The following is a 19505-nucleotide window of genomic DNA, read 5'->3' as shown; positions in this document are numbered from 1 at the left end:
TAGTGAGTGTGAATCTAACCTTTCACGTCTCCATGGTGATTAAAAAGTCTAGGTTTGGCATTTAATTTCTTCCTTTTAGAGTTGCGGGGGATTATGCACATCCTCACACACACAGACACACACCCACTCACACACAGCACAAATTCAGTTGACCATGAATGTGGCCAAAGTTTTAAATAATGGGGTCAGTGTATGTTCAAATAATCCCTGTGCACTAGAAGCTTAGGCTTCGGAGTTTTCCATGTACTTTTTTTTTCTATTCTTGGATGTGTATCGTGTAAAAGACAGGAGGTATCCCTCTAGATGCGAGCACAAAGCTGCTGTACAAACCTTCTGTCGGGGGAAAGTTGCCTTAAAGGGAGAGGAGCTGGCTGGTTTCAGACAGTGGGTGTACCCAGGCAAAGAAGGGTTATTCTCAAATGTGAGTAATGCAAAGCTACTCTACCAGAGCCCCAGATTTGTATTTTTTTAAATGGAGCAGGAAATTAGCATAAGAGGTCCACTTTAATATCTAGGCCCTTCTTACCTGATTACAACAGCCTGTGACATAAACATGGTGCAAGTTCCAGAGCAAATGTGTCTTTACTTAGAAGATTTTAGACCAGATAATAAGTCAGGGAAAAATAGCTACAATGCACAGAGCAGAGGAGAAAATGAGGATTAATATTTTTTAGCATTTATTTTGATTTATTATAATATCGCTGAACGTAATGACCGCTTGAGAGAGAACCAGCAGCGTGCACAAAACCAGGGCCTTGAAACTGACCCAGCTGAATGGAGTTTAGTCATTGTTACCTGCATTATTAACATCTACTTTTTCTGCTGTGATGTCAAAAAGTCTTCAGTGAATTATTAAAGCCCTCCATAAAATCATTTTCTTTTACATGCAGTAAAAGTCATTTCATTCCAAATTAGCTGTGATATAAGTCTCAAAGACCTGAAAAATCCTTTGAACTATAAGGTATAAATTTGACCAGAATTACATGATATACTATATACTGATATATTTTTTTAAATATTCTATTCTGCAGTTGGTAAACCTATTTATGATTCACGGAGACCCCTTGAGAGCCCTGCAGAGAAACCTGGAAGCTCCCTGTACACCGGTTTGAGAGGCACAGATATAGGTCACCTTTGTTAAATCGTGTGTGTCGAAGAGCAGACGAGGCTTCCTGCCAAAATAATTCTCAGGTGTGTGGACCCAGATTTAAACCGCCACCTATTCAGGATGATTGGGTGCTGTAAAAAAATAAATAAAATAGTGCTAACTGTTGTTCTACAAGCCAAAGGCAACCAGGCCCTTCGAATATTGTGTTACAATAACTCTAACATCACCTCCGGTTATTTGACTTCTTAATTTAATGCTCACATACAATACAGCATACACATATGTTTTCCTTTACATCTCACAAACACAAAAGCAAACAGTTGAATACGTTGATAACTTTTAGCACCGGTATAGAGCACTGATCCACTCAGCTTTCTCTAAAAGTCTTATTCATAGTGACTTTCAAAATAAAACAGCTTAGTTTGATCTCACTAGGCATGGCTTACATGGAATATCTTTACAGCAGCATTCACTTACAAAGGTTAATTGATTAAAAAAGGATGCATACTGTACACCAAAAGTGGTATACAAAAGCAATATCATCTTATATACCCATTTACATGGCCTTTTGGGTTTTCTCAGTATAACATTTAAGTGTTTCGTGTGTTCTGACAACTTGTGTATTAACACTGATGCTCAATAAAAACATAGAAACATATAATTTAAAAAAAATGTTCTTATGACTGTACATAAAGAGGCTATGGAGATAGGCGGCGTGTAACAATCTTGCATATTAAAACATTAATATATCACGTTCACAAAGCTCTCGCTTTTCTTTATATGTGTATGTACAAGAGAGCTGCTGTCCTTCTGTGTAGGCTATTGTTCTGTTTTTGTTAGGCTGTACTGTTTTAATATGAAAATTATAATTAAAAAAGAAAGGCAAATTCAATGGGAACATTACTTTTTCGTCATACAGTAATGTGAAAAAATAGTATCAAAAATGATTTTCTAAATCTCTCAATCAAAAAGCGACGTAGTCTTTAATGCACCGTTTTTTTAAATACACTCGTAGATATGTTTTTTCAGCTTGGTAAACGAGAAAACGAGATCTGATAGTGACATTTGACAAAATGAGACTTTCTTAAGGTATAAAGTGTTTTCTGTTATACATTGTTTGTCTGATGACGGATATACTGTATATATAATCTGCAGCAGACAGATGTTCTGCCAATGAAGGTTTGTGAGACAAAAGAGATTTTAATGATTACAAATATGTTATATAATGCGTATGAAGGATGTATTCCACAATATGATGGGTTTAGATCAAACTTTATGCCAGACACAAGACAAGAGGAAGGGATGAATCGTAGCTCTGGGAAACTTAGCAAAATTTCTGCTCTGTAAGCCAATGAGGGAGTAAGCTGTCCAGGTCTGAGGTGCACCAGTTCAAAGTCAAAATGTTCGAGTCTCTCTGCGCCCGCGTGTTTTATAATCAGTATGAGGTGGTTGGCTGTAGTGCACAATGGATGCAGCGACTGAATCGTCAGCTCCTCTTGGCTTTATTTACCGTTACACGGTGTTTGCTTATTGTTTAGTTGTCTGGCTATTTTTGGTCACTCTCATAGCATAGTCCAGTGGTTTACGCAGTCACCTAACAACTTAAAGATCCCCAGTTTAATCCTGGAAGGAGACACAAATCCCTTAGGTGCCTTAGGATGTCAGGAAGGGAATCTGGTGTAAAAAAACAAACACGTGGAGACCCTTTGTGAATAAGGGAGTAGCTGAAAGTAGCTTCTTCTTTTCATACCGTCATTTTTTGCCACTACAGATTTGAGTGAAGAGTCTCTCAACAACCCATTTATACTTCATCTGCTCAGCACTAAAGGGCTGACAGTCAGAATTAGGAGCCCAACAGTGAACAAAAAAGGAGCATCTAGCATTTTAGGAGGTGGTGGAGACCAAAACTGGAGTTAAAAGATTTAAGTTGAGCTGAATATGGTGACCATAAAAATAACTCCAAATGAATAATAAGTTTATTAAATGATGCTCATTATCATGTTTGATATAGAAACTTTAAAGAAAAAATCAATATGTGCAGATTTTTACGATGTAAGAACCAAACTAATCTGTGATACTAGTTAACCTAACATTTACAGAATTTAGATGGATACGGTCTTGTGATGTGACCTTGCTAATGTTAAAGTGCTAAAGTTACCAACAAATACCTTTATGATAGAGATAAATGAAAGACTGAAACAATATAGTTATTCAGTAGTTCATATAACTGATTTGCTTTTGTACTTTTGGGGCAGATAAGGAACAGATGCACCTTACTTCCGGGAACTCTAAATGAAGTGGCACACCTCATGACTCTACTTTCTTCTCATTGGCTAACAGACCTGCCTTCCCCAGATGTGACCTTCCTCAAATATCCTGCTGGATTTAAGAGGTTAATAAACTGTAGTCAGTTTTCAGAACTTAGTCTGCTTAAGCTTGTCGATGTGGTAGCAAAGCTTCAAGGCCGGCCCCAGCTTGAGTCCGAGGTACTTCATGATCATGTCGCTCTTTAAGAGTAACAAAGCATTTCCATCTATCTCCTGTGAAAGGCAGAGGAAGATGGTGTGAAAGTCAGTGAGGACCTGAGGTTTAGTCTAGCCAGGTAAATCAGCAGCATAACACTTACATGTTTCCTAAAGACATCTGCGTGAGGACCTAGAGCCTGGGGATCTGCATCCCTGATGAACCATACAACATCTTCCACAGACCAGGTGGATGGGTCTTTATTGGGCGGAGCCTTGGACTCCTGCGATTCTGAAGACACATTATAACCTCAAGAAATAACAAATGAAAGATGGAGAGTTACTTTTGTACCTCAGAAAAATAAAGGCCGCATCAATGCTTGATTTATCTCTTGATGGTGTCATACCTGTCCTGTTGCTCTCCGGGAACGCGTTTGGGCTGGTGGATGACTGCCTGCACATGGAGGCTGAGCCATTAGAGAACTGCTGTGAAGAGCGAAACCCGTAGGTGGACTTTGGTGAGTAGGACGAACTTATGGAGCTGAAAGCGGAATCGCCAGGGTCAACGGAGTAGCGTTTGCCATCTGACTGGTCTAAATGGTAGTCATCAGCCATTGATGTTTCAGCTAAAGAAATGATGGAGACTTCTGTTAGTGATAAAAATCCCCCACAGATTCAAAGTATTTGTTTATATTAGTTCAAGAACTTAATTTGGAAGTACCATCTGACTGGTAGGAGCCACCGCTGTGCTGTGTAATGGGCTGATCACTGAAAAGGTTTTCACAGTGCAAGCTGCGACAGAGCTTCTTCAGAAAACGAAGCACATAGTCGATGCTGTTCACCACGGGGAGGCTCAGAAGATGCTGCTTCCCATCAAATGTGGCTGGAAGAGCAAAACAGAAGACCACTTGAAATGCAGCTTAGACAAAAGTTTCTTATAAGTCAGACAATGAAACCTTTAATATTTTTTTCTCTCCCAGTAACACCTTAGGGAGTGTGCTAAAGAAGCTATTAAACAAACAGATAACAACACCTGAAGGGGGTCTTTGTACAACACCTGATATTTTTTCTCCTCCGTAGCCTTGTGTGAGGAGAGTGAACACCGTTTTCTGCTGGAAAGCACTGTCGATGCAGCCCTGAACGGCCTGCTGAAGCACCACAGAGGGTCTGTCGGGCCCAAAGTGATCGGGAAGCTGTTGGATCTTCTTCCTGTCCAGGTTGGGCCCAGTGTTCGCCTGCTTGTTGATGTAGATACAGACTGGAAAACACAAATGAAGAAAATGAGAAATAGCAGAAAAACATAAGGGAAAAAAAGAGATCATATGCTTTTTTGTCTTTAAGCTAACAGAGAAGCACTTTAAAGCTTCTTAAGTGGGATTAACAGCGTATTGTATTTTACCTGTGAGCACCTGGGGCGTGGCAGAGTGGGGGATGGTGGCAGCATCCTGAGGAATGGAGCTCATATCGGGCTCTGGGGTGCTGCTGGGTGGCGAAATAGCCAGTGGTGTCATCACCATCCTGGGTTTGAGCTGGAGAGGAAGAAGGGGGTTTTGTATTGCTATGTCTGTTTTGGAAATATCATTTATTTATGCACACTAAATCATGCAGGGAGGATTAGGATTGTTTAACACTGTAGTTTTCATGCTTTGGCCTGTATGAAAAGAAAACAAATGTGCTGATAATAATGTCCTCTTTAGGCTAAAAAATAATTCCATAACACAACAGAACAAAGCCTCACAGATGTTAACTCCAACTCTGTTTATGCTGGGATCCCACAAAATCTGAAGGGCATGGAGTCTCCCTGTCTGTGTACACATGTATTTTTAAACACACTGCACCCACACACACACACTACAACTCATCCACCAGCCCCCCTTCCCCTTTCCCATCTGGCTGACCTTGAAGCCCGGCTTTCTCCCCCTCTTCTTGGGCACTTTGAGTGGAGGGAGCGATTCAGGGTAGCGATTAGGAAAATCCATCTTGGCGACATTGCGGAGCGGAGGTCTCCCTCTCTTCCTGCCCGGTATCTTCCCCGCCTGGCTGGGAATGAAGGAGGGAGCCACTGCAGCTGATTGCATCTCACCGTTGTTGCCGTCTGATTTCTGTGCCGTCACTGCAGGTACGCTCATTTGTAGCTGGACACAAAGGAAACAATGAGTGAGCTCAAACAAGGGCAAGGGCAACGCATTGAAAACATGCACTTTAGTTGCACATCAATACTCCTCTGTAGCCGCTGCATACTAGAGTGCAGCATTAGCATGAATTCAGAGGAAGCAGACGCAATTGGCAAAGGTGTACCAACAGTAACATCCAAACACTAGGAGCCTGCAGAAAACTCAGCCGAGCAATGTGCTGAGAGACACAGCATTCAGCTGAGCACCATAATAATCAAACAACACACAAAGGCAGCCATGCATGTGCCGTGGTGGAAACAGCACCTCCATCCTGCACTCGTAACACACTAATAAACCTGAGAGAGGGAGGGGTGACTATTACCTGCTATCTTCTATTGTGAAAGCCCACAACCTTTTGTTTTAAGTCCCAGGAGCCTAAAGGCAACTACAAAGTTAAATCCCATGCAGTGCAGGAAAAGCCATCTTGCTTTTTTGCCCCCCTTAGTCTCCCTTTGGTTAACACACCGCTGCTGCTGCTGCTGCTGTGCTGCTGCTGCTCCTGGGCACACAGGCTGCAGACATCTCATTAGACTAATGCATTCAGCAGTGGCAGAGGGAGGGGGGGAAATTGACTTCACCATGGCTACCCAGCTATGAATTACCATTATCATGACAGCTTCCAGCCTATTCTTAAAATAAGAGAAAGGAAACAAGAAGCAGCTACTAAATAAAAGAAATAACCCCCCCCAGCAGCAGCACAACTAACCGGAAAGAAGCCATTTGCAATGCCTCCAAATGTATTTTGAAGAGATTTGTGAAAGGATGCAGCATGTAAACAAACAATAACCGGTCAGCAGGCACTCACCATCCAAAGCAGATGTGAAGATGTGGAGTATCCCTACGCTCCGTGCTGTGGTTCCTATATTTTCTTCTGCTACCAGTAGCAGAGCACAGATCTCAGAGCAAGGCGGATTCCACTGTAATACTGTATATATGTCTGTGTGCTTGTGTGTGTGTGTTTGTGTGTGTGTGTGTGTGTGTGTGTGTGTACAACAGAGACAGACAGAGAGCGAGTGACAGTGTGTGTGTGCATTAAAGAGACAGAGAGACGGAGAGAGAGGGAGAAGTGCTCCTCTGTTGTCATGGCAACAAGCCTGTAAGCCCTGACAGTTGTCTGCCATGTTTTGTCTGCAACTCAGGCTCAGTGCTTCGGAGGCACAATTAGACCCGAGACAGATTTGCATCTGTCAGTTGATATAAAAATTAAATATCTGTTATTTATTTATTTATTTTTAACACGATTCTTTTTTTCTTTTTTTGTTTTTGTTTCAGCGTTATTGTGAGATTTTAAATGGTTTATACTTAAATTATATTTAGATCTTTGGTGAATTGTTGATAAATTCATCAACCTATAACGTCTATCAAAATGATCATCTTAGTCATGTTCTTAAGTAAAAATGACCCAGATTATAAAAAAAATGTTTTAAAAATTCCTGCTTCGAGCTTTCCAGATGAGAGGAATCAGGGCTTTTCTTTGTTATGCATGAGAGCACGCTGAATATATTTGGGCTTTCTGTTTGTAAAAACAACACCAGAGAGCTGCTGGAGCTGCAGGAATTTTTTTTTGTGATATGTTACAGTGAATAAAATAAATAGCTGCTGTCCAAAATAATCATGTTAACATTAAAATCCTATTGTGAAAATATGAAGATTTTACAGAATTCCATGTGGATTTTTGCTGTGAAGATCGCATGTTTTATCATTTTGTGTTTCAAATGTATTACTCATTAATTTGAATAAACGCTTCCCCCCCCCCTTTTTTTTTTTTACTCCGGGTGGGCGAAGAAAGACTATATCTGGCATTAATTTACCCCCTACAGTCATACAGTGAAGTCAATGATACTGCTGCACTTGATATTACAGTCACAGAGGACAAATCAGGTGTGCGTGCAGCGTGAGATTTAGGCAAATTAGTTTTTTTTAATTATTCAAGAAATTATCTAGCAATACATTTTTAAATTAAGTAATTATACCGAACAACACACAATTTCCCAGAGCTGAAAGTGATGCTTTTAGAGGTCTTCTTTTGCCTGACTACTAGCCGAAACCCCAGAGATGTATTAAGTGTATAACATTATGAAGTGGCAACACGCAATAATAATATAGCCTTTGAAAATGTATTTTTAGGATGCAATAGCACATTTACTACGCATAATTAAAATGCAATATTATTTTACTTACGTTTTTCGTATTTATTTTTATACGGACAGTATATAATGAAAGGTGCTGTTAAATAATCTGGCATGGTGAATTGTCGCCTCCTGTTGGCCGAAAAACGACTGAAAATGTCATTGCTAATAAAGTTTGATTGACAGAATTTGAATCCAAGATGGCGGCGCGCGTACCGCTGTCTATGAAGATGTCACCCTCAGCTTCTTTGGGCTTAAGGCTTCTTTTTAAAGAGCAACATTCCTCCGGAAAGCTGCTGAAATCTCTCAGTGAGTTCCACAGAAGAGGTGAGGTTTGTTTTCAGTCATTTTAGACTGTTTAAAGTAACCGTCCGCGGCTCTAATCATAACCATGTCCTACTTTTACTTAACATAATTAGTTAGTGTACGCTTTTCCACGTTAACCTGGCATAATGCATATTTTTGAGGTTTTGTTCAAACTTACCTTGTTATGCTTGTCGGTTTTTCCTGCCCTTTGAGCTGTCAGAGTCGTTACCCGCTAACTCTTCCTATTCGCCCACCAGAGCAACGTTATCGTTACTGTCCGAATCACCCAAAAATCGTTGTCGTGGTGGTCTAAAAGCTTTGCGGACAGCTAACTTATCGGTAAAATTCGTGTTGTTACGGTTTTTAAGGCTACTCTGTGAAAGTCCGGCAGGCGGAGGAGGAGAGCGGTGTTAGCGCCGCCGGCTTCAGCGGCCCCCTGGATCACTACACCGGGCTGATCAGAGATGGGACGCTGCGGGAGGATGAGCACCAGAAAGCAGTGATGCAGAAACTGGACGAGCTGCACAAAACTCTGAGAGGATACAGCAACACCCCGACATCTGTCTTCTCCAGGGTAGGTAGAAGCATGCCCCAACTTATGTTGTTATTATTATTAATATAATAATATTAAGTGAATATTAGTGCAGAGCAACGTGGTTTACAATGTTGGCAATATTAGAGATTAATCTTTACATTTGTCCAACATTACTCAGCCTTTAACTTGGTTATTATCCAAATTATGAAGTGTTTTTGCATCACAGAGTATCACAAAGGTTTTGGAGTAATAAAATGCTGTTATTGTGTAGCATTCACACTCCAATGAATGGGGCATCTTGCATAAGGATACTTAGGTATTCAGACCTAAGGTACTCAGGTAGGTGGCTGTAGTGGAGGGAGGGTTAGCACTGTTGCCTCACAGCAAGAAGGTCCTGGCTTTGAATCCACCATCTTGCCAGAGCGTTTCTGTGTGGGGTTTGCATGTTCTTCCCGTGTCTGTGTATCTTTTCTCTGGGTACTTCGGCTTCCTAGCGGGGTTAGGTTAATCAGTAATTCTAAATTGTTCATAGGTGTGCATGTGAGTGGTAGCTCACATGTGTTAGTCCTGTGCTCAACTATGGCAGCTGGGGTTGGCCACAACCCTGAATTGGATAAGTGAAAGAGGATGGATGGATTATATATACAGGGGTCCCTTTGGCCATGTTACCTACCATAAATTTCATATATTTTCCCTATTTCCTGTCCATCCATCCATCCATTTTCTGCTTATTCAATTCAGGCACTGGAGCCAGTCCCACTTGACACTGGTGTACCCGGAGAGAAGCCGTTTGAGCACATGAAAACTGTGTCTTGCTATGTAATATGTGCCTTGAGGTGACTGCTCTTTTGATTTGGTGCAATATAAATAACTATGCATTAAATTGAAAAGGCCCCAGGGTACAACAGTGCTAACAGTTACACCACTGTGCTGCTCTACATGTGACCGTTTCACATTCAAAAACATTAACACAGAAAGTCCAGTGTTAATGATGACTTGTGAAACGTGGTTTTTCAGTTTACTACTTTGTCTTCATCTTCTTCTGTTGCTCCTCCAGTTAGAGGTTGCCAGAGCAGATCATCTGCCTAAATCTCACCCTGCTCCTAGTATCTTCTTCTGTCACACCAACCCTCTGCATCTATGAATCTTTTCTGTGGTCATCCTCTTTTCCCCCTGCCTTAAAACTCCATATTCAACATTCTTCATCCCATATATCCACTGTCCCTCCTCTGCAAATGTCCAAAATATCTCAGCCTCTCCTCTCTAACTTTGTTTCCAAACTGCTCAACCTGAGCTGCCCCTCTGATGTACTCTTTCTAGTCCAGCTTGTCCATCCTGTCAACACACTCCACCCTGCCTGTGCTCTGTTTTTCACATTCGTCAGGTTACCACTGTGTGACATAAATCTGAGGAACGTAAGAGCGGCTCTCTTTCATGCTTTATCTTCTTTGCTGATAATTTCAGCAGCATGCCTTTTTAAAATTTGACTCTACAGTGTTTCTCTTATCTTCTCACTCAGTCTCATCAGCTGTAGGCTTTGTTGACATAACTTGCGCTCTTACTGGGTGTGATTCCTTCAAAAAAAAAGCCTGTGTGTTGGGCATGCTTTGTTCAGGTCACACTTTAAAAAAAGGAATTAGTGAAAGATTCCTAAATAATTTGCCATCTATTTGTCTATATTAGTTTATAATGATGATTTTTGCTCATTTTTACTTGTCTCTGCATCTTTTAGTTTTTCACAAAACCAAAGCCTCCCAAAGGTTACTACATCTACGGTGATGTTGGTAAGCCATGGAACTCACAGAATTGCATATCTCAATGTAATGAAATTAAGATTTGTTCCTAACTCAGAAGATTTTTTTGTTTGTTTGTTTCAGGCACTGGGAAAACGATGGTCATGGACATGTTTTATTCATATGTGGAGACTGAGAACAAAAAGAGGGTTCATTTCCATGGTTTTATGTTAGACGTGCATAAAAGTGAGTACAGTTGTTAGTTAAGCTGCATTTAAGAGAAAAAGGGGGGGTGAGCTGTGTTTATCAATGCAACTTTGGACTTTCTCTGCTTCTAGTGAACATGTGGGGGAAGATAAGGTGTGTTTGTTTTATTGGCAAAAAGAAATACTGGAGTTTTGTTCCAGATAAATCAAGTCTCTTGTATCTGTGCCGTTAAAGAAGATTGCAAATATATATATTTTTTCTACATCAGTACATAATCCATTTGGATATATTGTGCCACTCCTGCCACTTAAACGTAGCTGTGTAAGGATTTTTGTGTATTTACGAAAATCCACTTGTCACTAATGGTAAAAGCTCTAGCATGAGACACAGTTTTGTTTTTTAAATTTATTTCTCTGTGATTTGATTTGTGGAGATTCAAAACATTTACCTTTGAAATACTGTAGTATTTCCTCCAGTTTAAGCAGTACTTCACATACAGTCATGTGAAACGAAAGATTTAAGAGGACTCTAAGTACAGCCTTACTGCTTCCATAGCAATTAAGAGGGTAAGTAGCAAATTAAACTCAGCATATGAGCACAAACACCTCATAACAACTGTAAACACAGCGGTGGAGGGGTGATTATTTGGGCTTGCTTTGCAGCCACAGGACCTGGGCACTGTGCTCATTGAGCTGACCGTGAATTCATCTTTATAACAAAGCCTTTTAGAGTCAAATGTGAGGCCATCTGTCCAACAGCTAAAGCTCGGTCCAAACTGGACCAAGAACAAGCGATCCCAAGAACACCAGGAAACCTGCAACAGAACAGCTGAAGAAGACAAGAATCAGTGTTGTAATGATCCAGACCTCACGCTAACTGAAATATTGTGGTGGGACATTAAGAGGGTTGGGAATGAACAAAAAACCCCACAAACCTCAATGAACGAAACGTATGTTGTAAAGAGGTGGGCGCAAAATTCCTGCACAACGATGTGAGAGAAAGTTGTGCAGAAACAATTATTTAATAATGGCAACTTTTTCCAATATCCTGTGCAGACAGCCATATAGAAGAGAAAGAGTCTTGTGCAAAACAATATATGTTACCCTATCTATTGCATGCTTATTATACATAAAATATTTAATATTATAATATTGTAAGAATGTGGTAGTTTGCATTTTCCACTTGGTTTTTCTGGGATCTATATTTGTCTCTTCTTACAGACTTCCGATTAACAGTAACTGCATTTACCTTTTCAATCTACAGGGATTCATCGGCTGAAACAGAGTATGCCAAAAAGGAAAGCAGGAAAAATGGCCAAGTCTTATGATCCCATTGCTCCGGTTGCAGAGGAAATCAGTGAGGAGGCTTGTCTGTTGTGCTTCGATGAGTTTCAGGTACTTTTAAATCATCTTGTAAAAAAACATTTAGTCTCTATAACATGTAACCTCATGTAACAATCATGTTGTTGTGCTTTACCCACATGTCAGGTCACTGATATTGCAGACGCCATGATTCTCAAGCAGCTTTTTGAGAATCTGTTTCTAAACGGTGTTGTTGTTGTGGCTACTTCTAATCGTCCGCCTGTAGGTAAGTAATGTCTAGTGTAATATGATTATAAATGTGTTCTTAACACGGCTTAAAACTCCTTTGGTTTACATAAAAAAACAAGTAATGCCTTTAAAGCACAATCCTATGGGATTGTAATCAGAAATGTATAAACTATAATCACATTCAGGAAATTATTCATCATATTAAAGAAAACATGTGCATACATCATTTGACAAAAACAACTGCAATAATAAATATTGTGTTACAGTGGTCCCTCGCTATAACGCGGTTCACCTTTCGCGGCCTCGCTATTTCACAGATTTTATTTATTTTTTTGTTTGTGCAATTTTGCATGCTTTTTATTTTTGTTGTTGTTACAGGACATTGTGTTCTGCGTCCTGATTGGCTGTAGACCATTGCAAAATGCAGCTGCTCGCATATTAACAAGAACTGGGAAATTTGAGCACATTACCACTGTTCTTAGATCTCTGCTTTGGCTACCTTGTCAGGTTCGAGCAGATTTTAAGGTCCTGCTGCTCACCTACAAGGCTTTAAACGGACTGGCACCTTCATACCTCTCCGACCTTTTACACCTTTATGTCCCATCCCGTGCTCTACAATCTCAGGACTCTGGCCTTTTTAAAAGTTCCTAGAGCCAGAAAACAGACAATTGGAGAGCGTGCTTTTTCTTTTCGTGCCCTGTTTCTGTGCAACAACCTCCCTCAAGATATTTGGCAGGCATGCTCTGTGGAGGTTTTTAAAACTAAGTTGAAGACACATTTGTTCACCCTATCCTACATGTCTTAATTCTATGGCTTTTAGTTTTTAAATTTTTACTGTTTTTAACTTGTATTGTGTCTTTTACCTGTATTGCTATGTATCACTTTTATTTTATTTATCTCTTTAATTGTACAGCACTTTGTTTGAAAGCGCTTTATAAATAAAGTTATTATTATTGTCAATCAAACTCGTGCTGCGTCTCCTGTCCAGTACAGAATGCGTTCAGCTTGTCAAATTTACATAAATCTTCGATCGCTAGCAGTGTGACTCTGAAGTGCTGCACTGTATGTTTGTAAGTTTTCTCCCCAACAAACACAACAATGTCGATAAAACGTTTTGCACCGTCAAAGGCACCTGCGGTAGCACCCAAAAGGCAGAGGAAGATGCTATCCATCGCATAAAAAGTAGGAGTTCTGGACATGGTTAAGGAAGGTAGAAGTTACCGTATTTTTTGGAATATAAGGCACATTAAGCGAAACCAAACAGTCAGATAAGTCAAACTTATCTCAACTCATCCTTCTTGCTTCCTCCACTTCCGTACCACTGATTCATTAATGTTGAATTCTCTCGCAGCTGCTCTATTCCCATGTTCTGGACCTGAAAACAGGGTTTGATCTTTGGTTTCATTCTACAATACTGGACTTATTTTTCTATGAAGGTTTGAACTTTGAGGGTGTTTAAACAAGAGAGAAAAGTGTGAAAATGTTCATGCCTGTCTGAGAAAAGTGTATAAAGTGTGTAGTGAGGGGTTTTACAGCCTTAAAACATCTAGAATAATTGTAAAATATGAAGCTGGCTTCTTTGCGGATTTCCCCGATTGCGGGTTAATTTTAGAATGTAACTCCCGCGATAAACGAGGGACCACTGTATTTAAAATTTGTAACAGTTATGCTATGTCAAACTGTTATTTGTCTTACTCATTCATCATTTGTTTAAAACGAGTCATTTTACCTCACTTCGCTCTCCTTTTAAGCCAGCTTTCTTCTTACTGGCTGACCCTTTCAAGCAGAAGGTTTGGACAGCAAGTGGGCTGAGCTGTTTTGTGGCTAAATCCATAATGTTAGGAGCCTGAATCGATGATGTTACGAGTATCTGCTCACACTGACACCACAGAGAGCCAAGAGTAAAAAGAAACTGTTGGAAACTGAGAGCGTTTTAACCCACAGGGGTTAATTTTACATCCAGTGACCTCGATATCCGAATTAAATTGTAACAGTATAGAGTATACACCCACCAGGCACTTTATTAGGTACACCTTGGTAGTATGAGGTTGGAAAGAACTGCTTTAATTCTTCCTGGTAGAGATCTAACAAGGTGCTGGAAATATTCCTGAGAGGCGCCAGAAACACTCAGAAATGCTCTTCTCCATACCTTCGTTGTAACAAGTGGTTATTTGAGTTTCCTGTCACATTAAAGTAATCTGGCCATTTTCCTGTGACCTGAGTCAGCTCTGAGTCAATGAGGCATTTTCACCCACTGAATTTGCGCATGCCATATTTTCTCATTTTTTGGACCATTCTCTGTAAACCCTAGAGATGATTGTGTGGGAACATCCCAGGAGACCAGCAGTTTCTTAAATAGACTAGCCTATCTGGCACCAACAACCACACCACATTCATAGTCGCTTAAGTCCCCCCTCTTCTTCATTCTGACGCTTGGTTTGAACATGATCAGGTCATCTTGACCACGTTTACAAGCTTAAATGTGATTTGAGGCTACAAATTACAGAAAACAAGAAAGCGTAATCGGTCTTCTATAACACTTTGAAAGCCATTTAGATGTATGCCAGATAACAGCAAATGTGACAATGGTTTTTTTCTTTCTGTTTCCTCAGACTTGTATAAAAACGGCCTGCAGAGAGTCAACTTTGTGCCTTTTATTGCAGTGTTGCAGGTAAAGTGAAGTCACCTTTTGCTGCTGAGGCTACCACGTGTGGCATCGCAGTATTTATCTGTAAAATGTTTGTTTTCCTCCTGCAGAAATATTGCCATACTCTTCGCCTGGACTCTGGGATTGACTACCGCAAACAGAATAGACCCTCATCGGGAAAACTCTACTTCCTGTAAGAAATGCTCACTGTAAAACAAGACAGGGGGATGATTTTGTTTTGTGGTTTGCAGTGTTTTTCCTATTTAATGTTTCCCTGTTACATCTGTTGCAGTTCCAGTGAACCTGATGCAGAAACGACCCTCGATAAAATGTTTGACGAGCTGGCTTTTAAACAGAATGACAGTAAGTCTGCTTTCAAAATAGCACTCTGTCACTGCAGCATTTTACTGATGACCTGCTCATTATATATAGTGCTGAACATAATGTTTTCTGCAGTAACACGACCAAGAGTTCTGAACGTCCACAACAGAAAAGTCCGTCTGAACAAAGCGTGCGGGACCATTGTAGACTGTACGTTTGAGGAGCTTTGTGATAGAGTGAGTCTCTTTTACAGACACACTGTGTGATGGATCATATTTTATAATTACTGTTTGTCATCTTTTATTTTTAGATTATGTGGTATGGCAGGTTTAATATGGGAGAAAAAGTAGTTTTATTTTATGGCACAAATTGGGCTTGTTTTGACTTTGTATCAGAAGTCTCTTATTAAAAAGGGAAATCAATGGTATGCTCAACCACAAGAGTGCAGTATTTTTTGTTTTGTTTTTTTCCTTCAAATTTGCAAACCACTCGCCACAATCTTGAGCTACTAGTTTCCCATTGCTAGTAAAAACGTGCAGATGTGTGTGTTTTCAGAGTTGCAGTATGACTGGTTTTCTGCATACTGATGACAAAGTCTGCTGCAAAGCCCTCGAGCACTTGTTATCAGATGTTTACTGCACCAGTTTTTATTGCTTTAACGTCACATCAAATAAATTCAGATGTATTTTATTTTATGTACCTCTCCCTGCATTTTAGTCTAGTTGGTTTCCTTCACAATGATGGGAAATGAAAGGGGTCTGTTTAAACGACTGACTCGCTTTTGGTTCTGCTTATGCTCAAGAGAAAGAAAATGACTAATACAAAGCAGCAGAGTCTGAAGTTTCTAGTAAACATTTTATGCAAAGTGTAGTTTGGTGAAAAACTTATGGAAATGAAAAAATAACTCAAACCAGTGCGGGAAGTCTTGCTTGTGGACACCTCATACATATGTTTGAATATAAATGTTCCAGCCTTTAGGAGCGAGTGACTACCTAGAGATATCCAGGCTGTTTGACACAGTCTTCATTCGACACATTCCTTTGCTGACCGTGAACAAAAAAACTCAAGCCAGGCGGCTCATTACGCTTGTGGATGCCCTCTATGAACACAAGGTACGATTCCTTCATTTGTTTGTATGCACATTAAATCTGCGCTAAAACACCAAACACGGGAATTTAACACTAAATTTGTCTCGTTTCAGGTACGTGTGGTGATCCTCGCAGATCACCCGCTGGAGGATATTTTTGTACAAGATGGGGATCACAGCCACGACGAGGGCCACATCCTGATGGATGACCTGGGGCTGAAAAGGGTAAGCGGTGACTCTGTTTCCACAGAGAAACCAGATTTGGGTAATTTTGGTGGTAAACACAGATGATTAAGGCCTCTGTGGCCTACGGCTGACAGTAAATGAAACCCAGAGCACACAGCTAAAAGTAAGTCAGCACATACTGTGTAAACTGTAAGAATCATTTTAACCAGTATATCAGTTTGTTCCTTCCTTCTTCCTTTTTTTATTAGAAAAAATACAAGTCCATCCTTGAAGTGTATCAGTAACATAAAATAGTGGAAATTAATGTGTACATTTTTGTGTGAAAGGCCATTTAAAACAGAATTTGCGAATCTCATAAACCCAAATCGTATTCACAGTAAAACATAAAACTTTAAAATGTTTAAACTGACACATTTTATTATTTCCTTAAAATTATTACCTCATGTTGAATTTTATGGCAGCAGCATGTCTCAAACAGGTTGCCACGGGGATGACAAAAGGCTGTAAAAGTGAGCGATACTAAAAAGAACGCTGGAAGGAACATTTGCAGCTAATTATGTTTATTAGCAACACGTCAGTAACATGACTGAGTATAAACAGTGCGTGTTAGAAAGGCTGTTTCTCAAAAGTAAAGATGGGCAGAGATCTGCAAAAAACCCACAAATTGTAGAAAAATTCAGAATAATGACCTTGAATGTAAAATCGAAGGTCCATGTGTAAGAGACGAGGCTAAAAATCAGCTCAATTCAGTTTTATTTTTATAGCACCAAATCGCAACAGCAGCCACCAAGCGCTTTATATTATAGAGTAAAGACCCTACCGTAATACATAGAAAACCCCAACAATCAAGTGAACCCCCTTGGTGACAGTGGGAAGGAAAAACCAGGCTGAGGGAGGGGCAGCCATGTGCAATGACCGTTTGGGGGTTGATGGTACAGTTTTGTATCAATGTTGGATGTTTGTGATCTTCAGGGCCCAAAGGCATGTGCTCCCAACTAAACAAAGTCTCGGCTATTTCAGCAACACAATGCTTGCCCACAAGGACCAAAGGCTCACATCGCATATAAGACAACATATCTCTCCCAAAAGCCTGCTGGACTCCTCGGTTCCCAGATGTTTGCAAACTGTTGTTAAAAGAAGAGAGATTGCTACACAGTGATAAACATGGTGCCGTCGCTTCAGATTCAAAATGAGCTCTTTTTTTCTTCACACTGAACGTTTTCATTGTTTAAACCTTTGATATGGTTGGTTTGCTCTATTGCGACTAAAATGCTGGTTTATGAGATTTGCAAACTTAACTTTAGGTTTGTAAAAGTTAAGTAGCTTAGTCAAGAATTAAAAGCATTTAAGACTACAGGTTGTTTTGTTTCCTGTGTCAGAAGAGAGATGAAGCATGTTACCATAGAAATAATTTTTACCAAAATAGAAATACTAACTTAAAATTTATCTATTCAAGTTAGTGGTTCCACAGATTTTATTTTCCACTTCATGAAAATCCAATTTTTACTTTTGGAACATCTAATTTGGAAACTATTAAACCCATAAATACAACACTGAACGAGTGTAAAAATAGAATAATCTGTCTGAACATGTAAAGATGAAAGATCTGAGAGTGAGGAGGTTGTATCGTTTTATTAGACTGCCACCATTTGATTAATGGCTTTTTTTGCCCCAAAGTCGTGTGTAAGTAAACTGTAACATGTCCAATGTCTAACAGGAAGAAGCCAGCAGTCTGTCCATCTTCAGCGGCGAAGAGGAAAAATTTGCCTTCCAGAGGACCGTGTCCCGACTCACAGAGATGCAGACAGAAGAATATTGGCTGGAGGGGGACAGAAGCATGAAATCACAGGCGTAACATTTAGAAAGGAAACAGTGTTACCAAACTTGGTGCGCCTTAATCTGCACTCCTCGCTGCCTGTAACAGCCCAGAACTGAACACTCCTCATCATCATCATCATCTTATGCAGCACAAACCCAGCGGAACTCCTCATCTCTGTGCGTGTGTGCAATTGTAGTGCAGAGTATTTATTCTTATCTAATCATTTTATTGCGACATTGCACTTTAAGGAGGATTTATAAGATGAACTTTGAGTTATTGCTTTTAACTTGGTGACATTTTTGAGGTCCAACTTCACTTTTTTTTTGATGTGTGGGAAATCAGCTGGACGACTTTTGGAAAAGTAATCCAAAAGGACTTTGATGAAGATTTAAGGGACATTTTAATTGGATCTATTTTAAGATACACTACGGTTTGAAAATGAAATGAATTGTATATGATCTTAACACATCTAAATACAATGGCAGCAGACTGGTTTGGAGATTTGCAGCCGTGTGTTTATTCGAGTTGTGATTTATTTAGCCTGTGCATGTGAAATGTTTATCTCAGAAAGCTTTGCAGATGCTGCAGAGAATGAATGGCACCATCTGACTCTTCATCAGTGTCTTCATTCGCCAGACGGAAAAAGAAAAGCAAACCATGTCAGCTGAATATTACTTATATGGCACAATAGCTTTGTACATCTGTCCCCACAAATGAAACCGTTTCAGTGTTGGCGTAGGTTGATATTTAACTGCTTTCTGCTTGCATTCATCCTCCGTTTATTTAAATACAATAATGCACACAGCCTTACAGAAATAAAGACTGCACTGTGTGGGAAGTGAAAGTGAGAAGAAAAAAAAAACTACATGAGTATATCTCCTGTACAAACAAAAGCGTTACCAATGCAAGCACAGTTTTTCTGCATAAATTAGATCTCATGTCCTTTTTTTAATCAGCATTTCACTGATTCATTTTGAATGTGACAGTGAGGTTAGCAATAACAATACTCCTGATAAGATTTAATGCTCATATGAAAAAGTATTGTACAGTGAGTCATTCAAACACAGTTTCATTGTGTCATGTTATTCTGTTTAAATATACTGGAAACAACTTTATTCGGTGCATCTTGCTAGTACTGGGTTGGACCCCCTGTGACATTAATTAAACAAGGTGCTGGAAACGTCCCTCAGAGATTTTGACATGATACAATCACACAGTTGCTGATTTCTTGGGTGCACATT

The 19505-nt window shown here is 39.9% G+C and overlaps 2 protein-coding genes across 6 annotated transcripts; one reads left to right on the top strand and one right to left on the bottom strand.

Annotated features, from left to right (window-relative positions):
- Positions 1 to 1340: 1340 nt before the first annotated feature.
- LOC102206862 (sex comb on midleg-like protein 4) lies at positions 1341 to 8607 on the bottom strand. 5 transcript variants are annotated; one of them, XM_005736666.2, is made up of 8 exons: positions 8358 to 8607; positions 5469 to 5705; positions 4970 to 5099; positions 4604 to 4828; positions 4292 to 4453; positions 3978 to 4196; positions 3735 to 3880; positions 1341 to 3648 (listed from the first exon to the last, which is right to left on the bottom strand). In XM_005736666.2, the coding sequence occupies exons 2-8, from the start codon at positions 5697 to 5699 to the stop codon at positions 3523 to 3525; spliced, it is 1239 nt and encodes a 412-aa protein (XP_005736723.1). In that variant the 5' UTR covers positions 5700 to 5705; positions 8358 to 8607; the 3' UTR covers positions 1341 to 3522. The 5 variants fall into 5 exon arrangements, with proteins under 5 accessions (XP_005736723.1, XP_005736722.1, XP_005736725.1 ...); XM_005736665.1 differs by lacking the exon at positions 8358 to 8607 and adding an exon at positions 6550 to 6716; XM_005736668.1 differs by lacking the exon at positions 8358 to 8607 and adding an exon at positions 6550 to 6716 and having other exon boundaries at positions 3735 to 3862.
- afg1la (AFG1 like ATPase a) lies at positions 8038 to 19180 on the top strand. The gene is made up of 13 exons (XM_005736670.2): positions 8038 to 8200; positions 8548 to 8753; positions 10447 to 10498; positions 10592 to 10693; positions 11918 to 12048; positions 12142 to 12241; positions 14817 to 14875; positions 14962 to 15044; positions 15144 to 15214; positions 15308 to 15408; positions 16144 to 16284; positions 16374 to 16484; positions 18163 to 19180. Exons 1-13 carry the CDS (start codon positions 8074 to 8076, stop codon positions 18298 to 18300), a joined length of 1422 nt encoding a protein of 473 aa, XP_005736727.1. The 5' UTR covers positions 8038 to 8073; the 3' UTR covers positions 18301 to 19180.
- Positions 19181 to 19505: the final 325 nt, after the last annotated feature.

Source organism: Pundamilia nyererei, unplaced genomic scaffold (assembly GCF_000239375.1).
Source record: "Pundamilia nyererei isolate P.nyererei 1_Seehausen unplaced genomic scaffold, PunNye1.0 scaffold00070, whole genome shotgun sequence".
In the NCBI taxonomy this organism is placed as follows: domain Eukaryota; kingdom Metazoa; phylum Chordata; class Actinopteri; order Cichliformes; family Cichlidae; genus Pundamilia; species Pundamilia nyererei.
This window is presented reverse-complemented; position numbering and strand designations above follow the sequence as displayed.

What these genes read in the sequence shown, in the direction of transcription:
- LOC102206862 (XM_005736665.1), bottom strand. An exon ending in GGAGAAAGCCGGGCTTCAAG is followed by an intron (nt 5,100 to 5,468) that starts GTCAGCCAGATG and finishes CTTCCTCTCCAG; the next exon opens with CTCAAACCCAGGATGGTGAT. An exon ending in TGGCTCCTACCAGTCAGATG is followed by an intron (nt 4,197 to 4,291) that starts GTACTTCCAAAT and finishes TCATTTCTTTAG; the next exon opens with CTGAAACATCAATGGCTGAT.
- afg1la (XM_005736670.2), top strand. Translation starts at nt 8,074, where the DNA reads ATGGCGGCGCGCGTACCGCTGTCTATGAAGATGTCACCCTCAGCTTCT. An exon ending in CGACATCTGTCTTCTCCAGG is followed by an intron (nt 8,754 to 10,446) that starts GTAGGTAGAAGC and finishes TGCATCTTTTAG; the next exon opens with TTTTTCACAAAACCAAAGCC. An exon ending in ATGACCTGGGGCTGAAAAGG is followed by an intron (nt 16,485 to 18,162) that starts GTAAGCGGTGAC and finishes AATGTCTAACAG; the next exon opens with GAAGAAGCCAGCAGTCTGTC.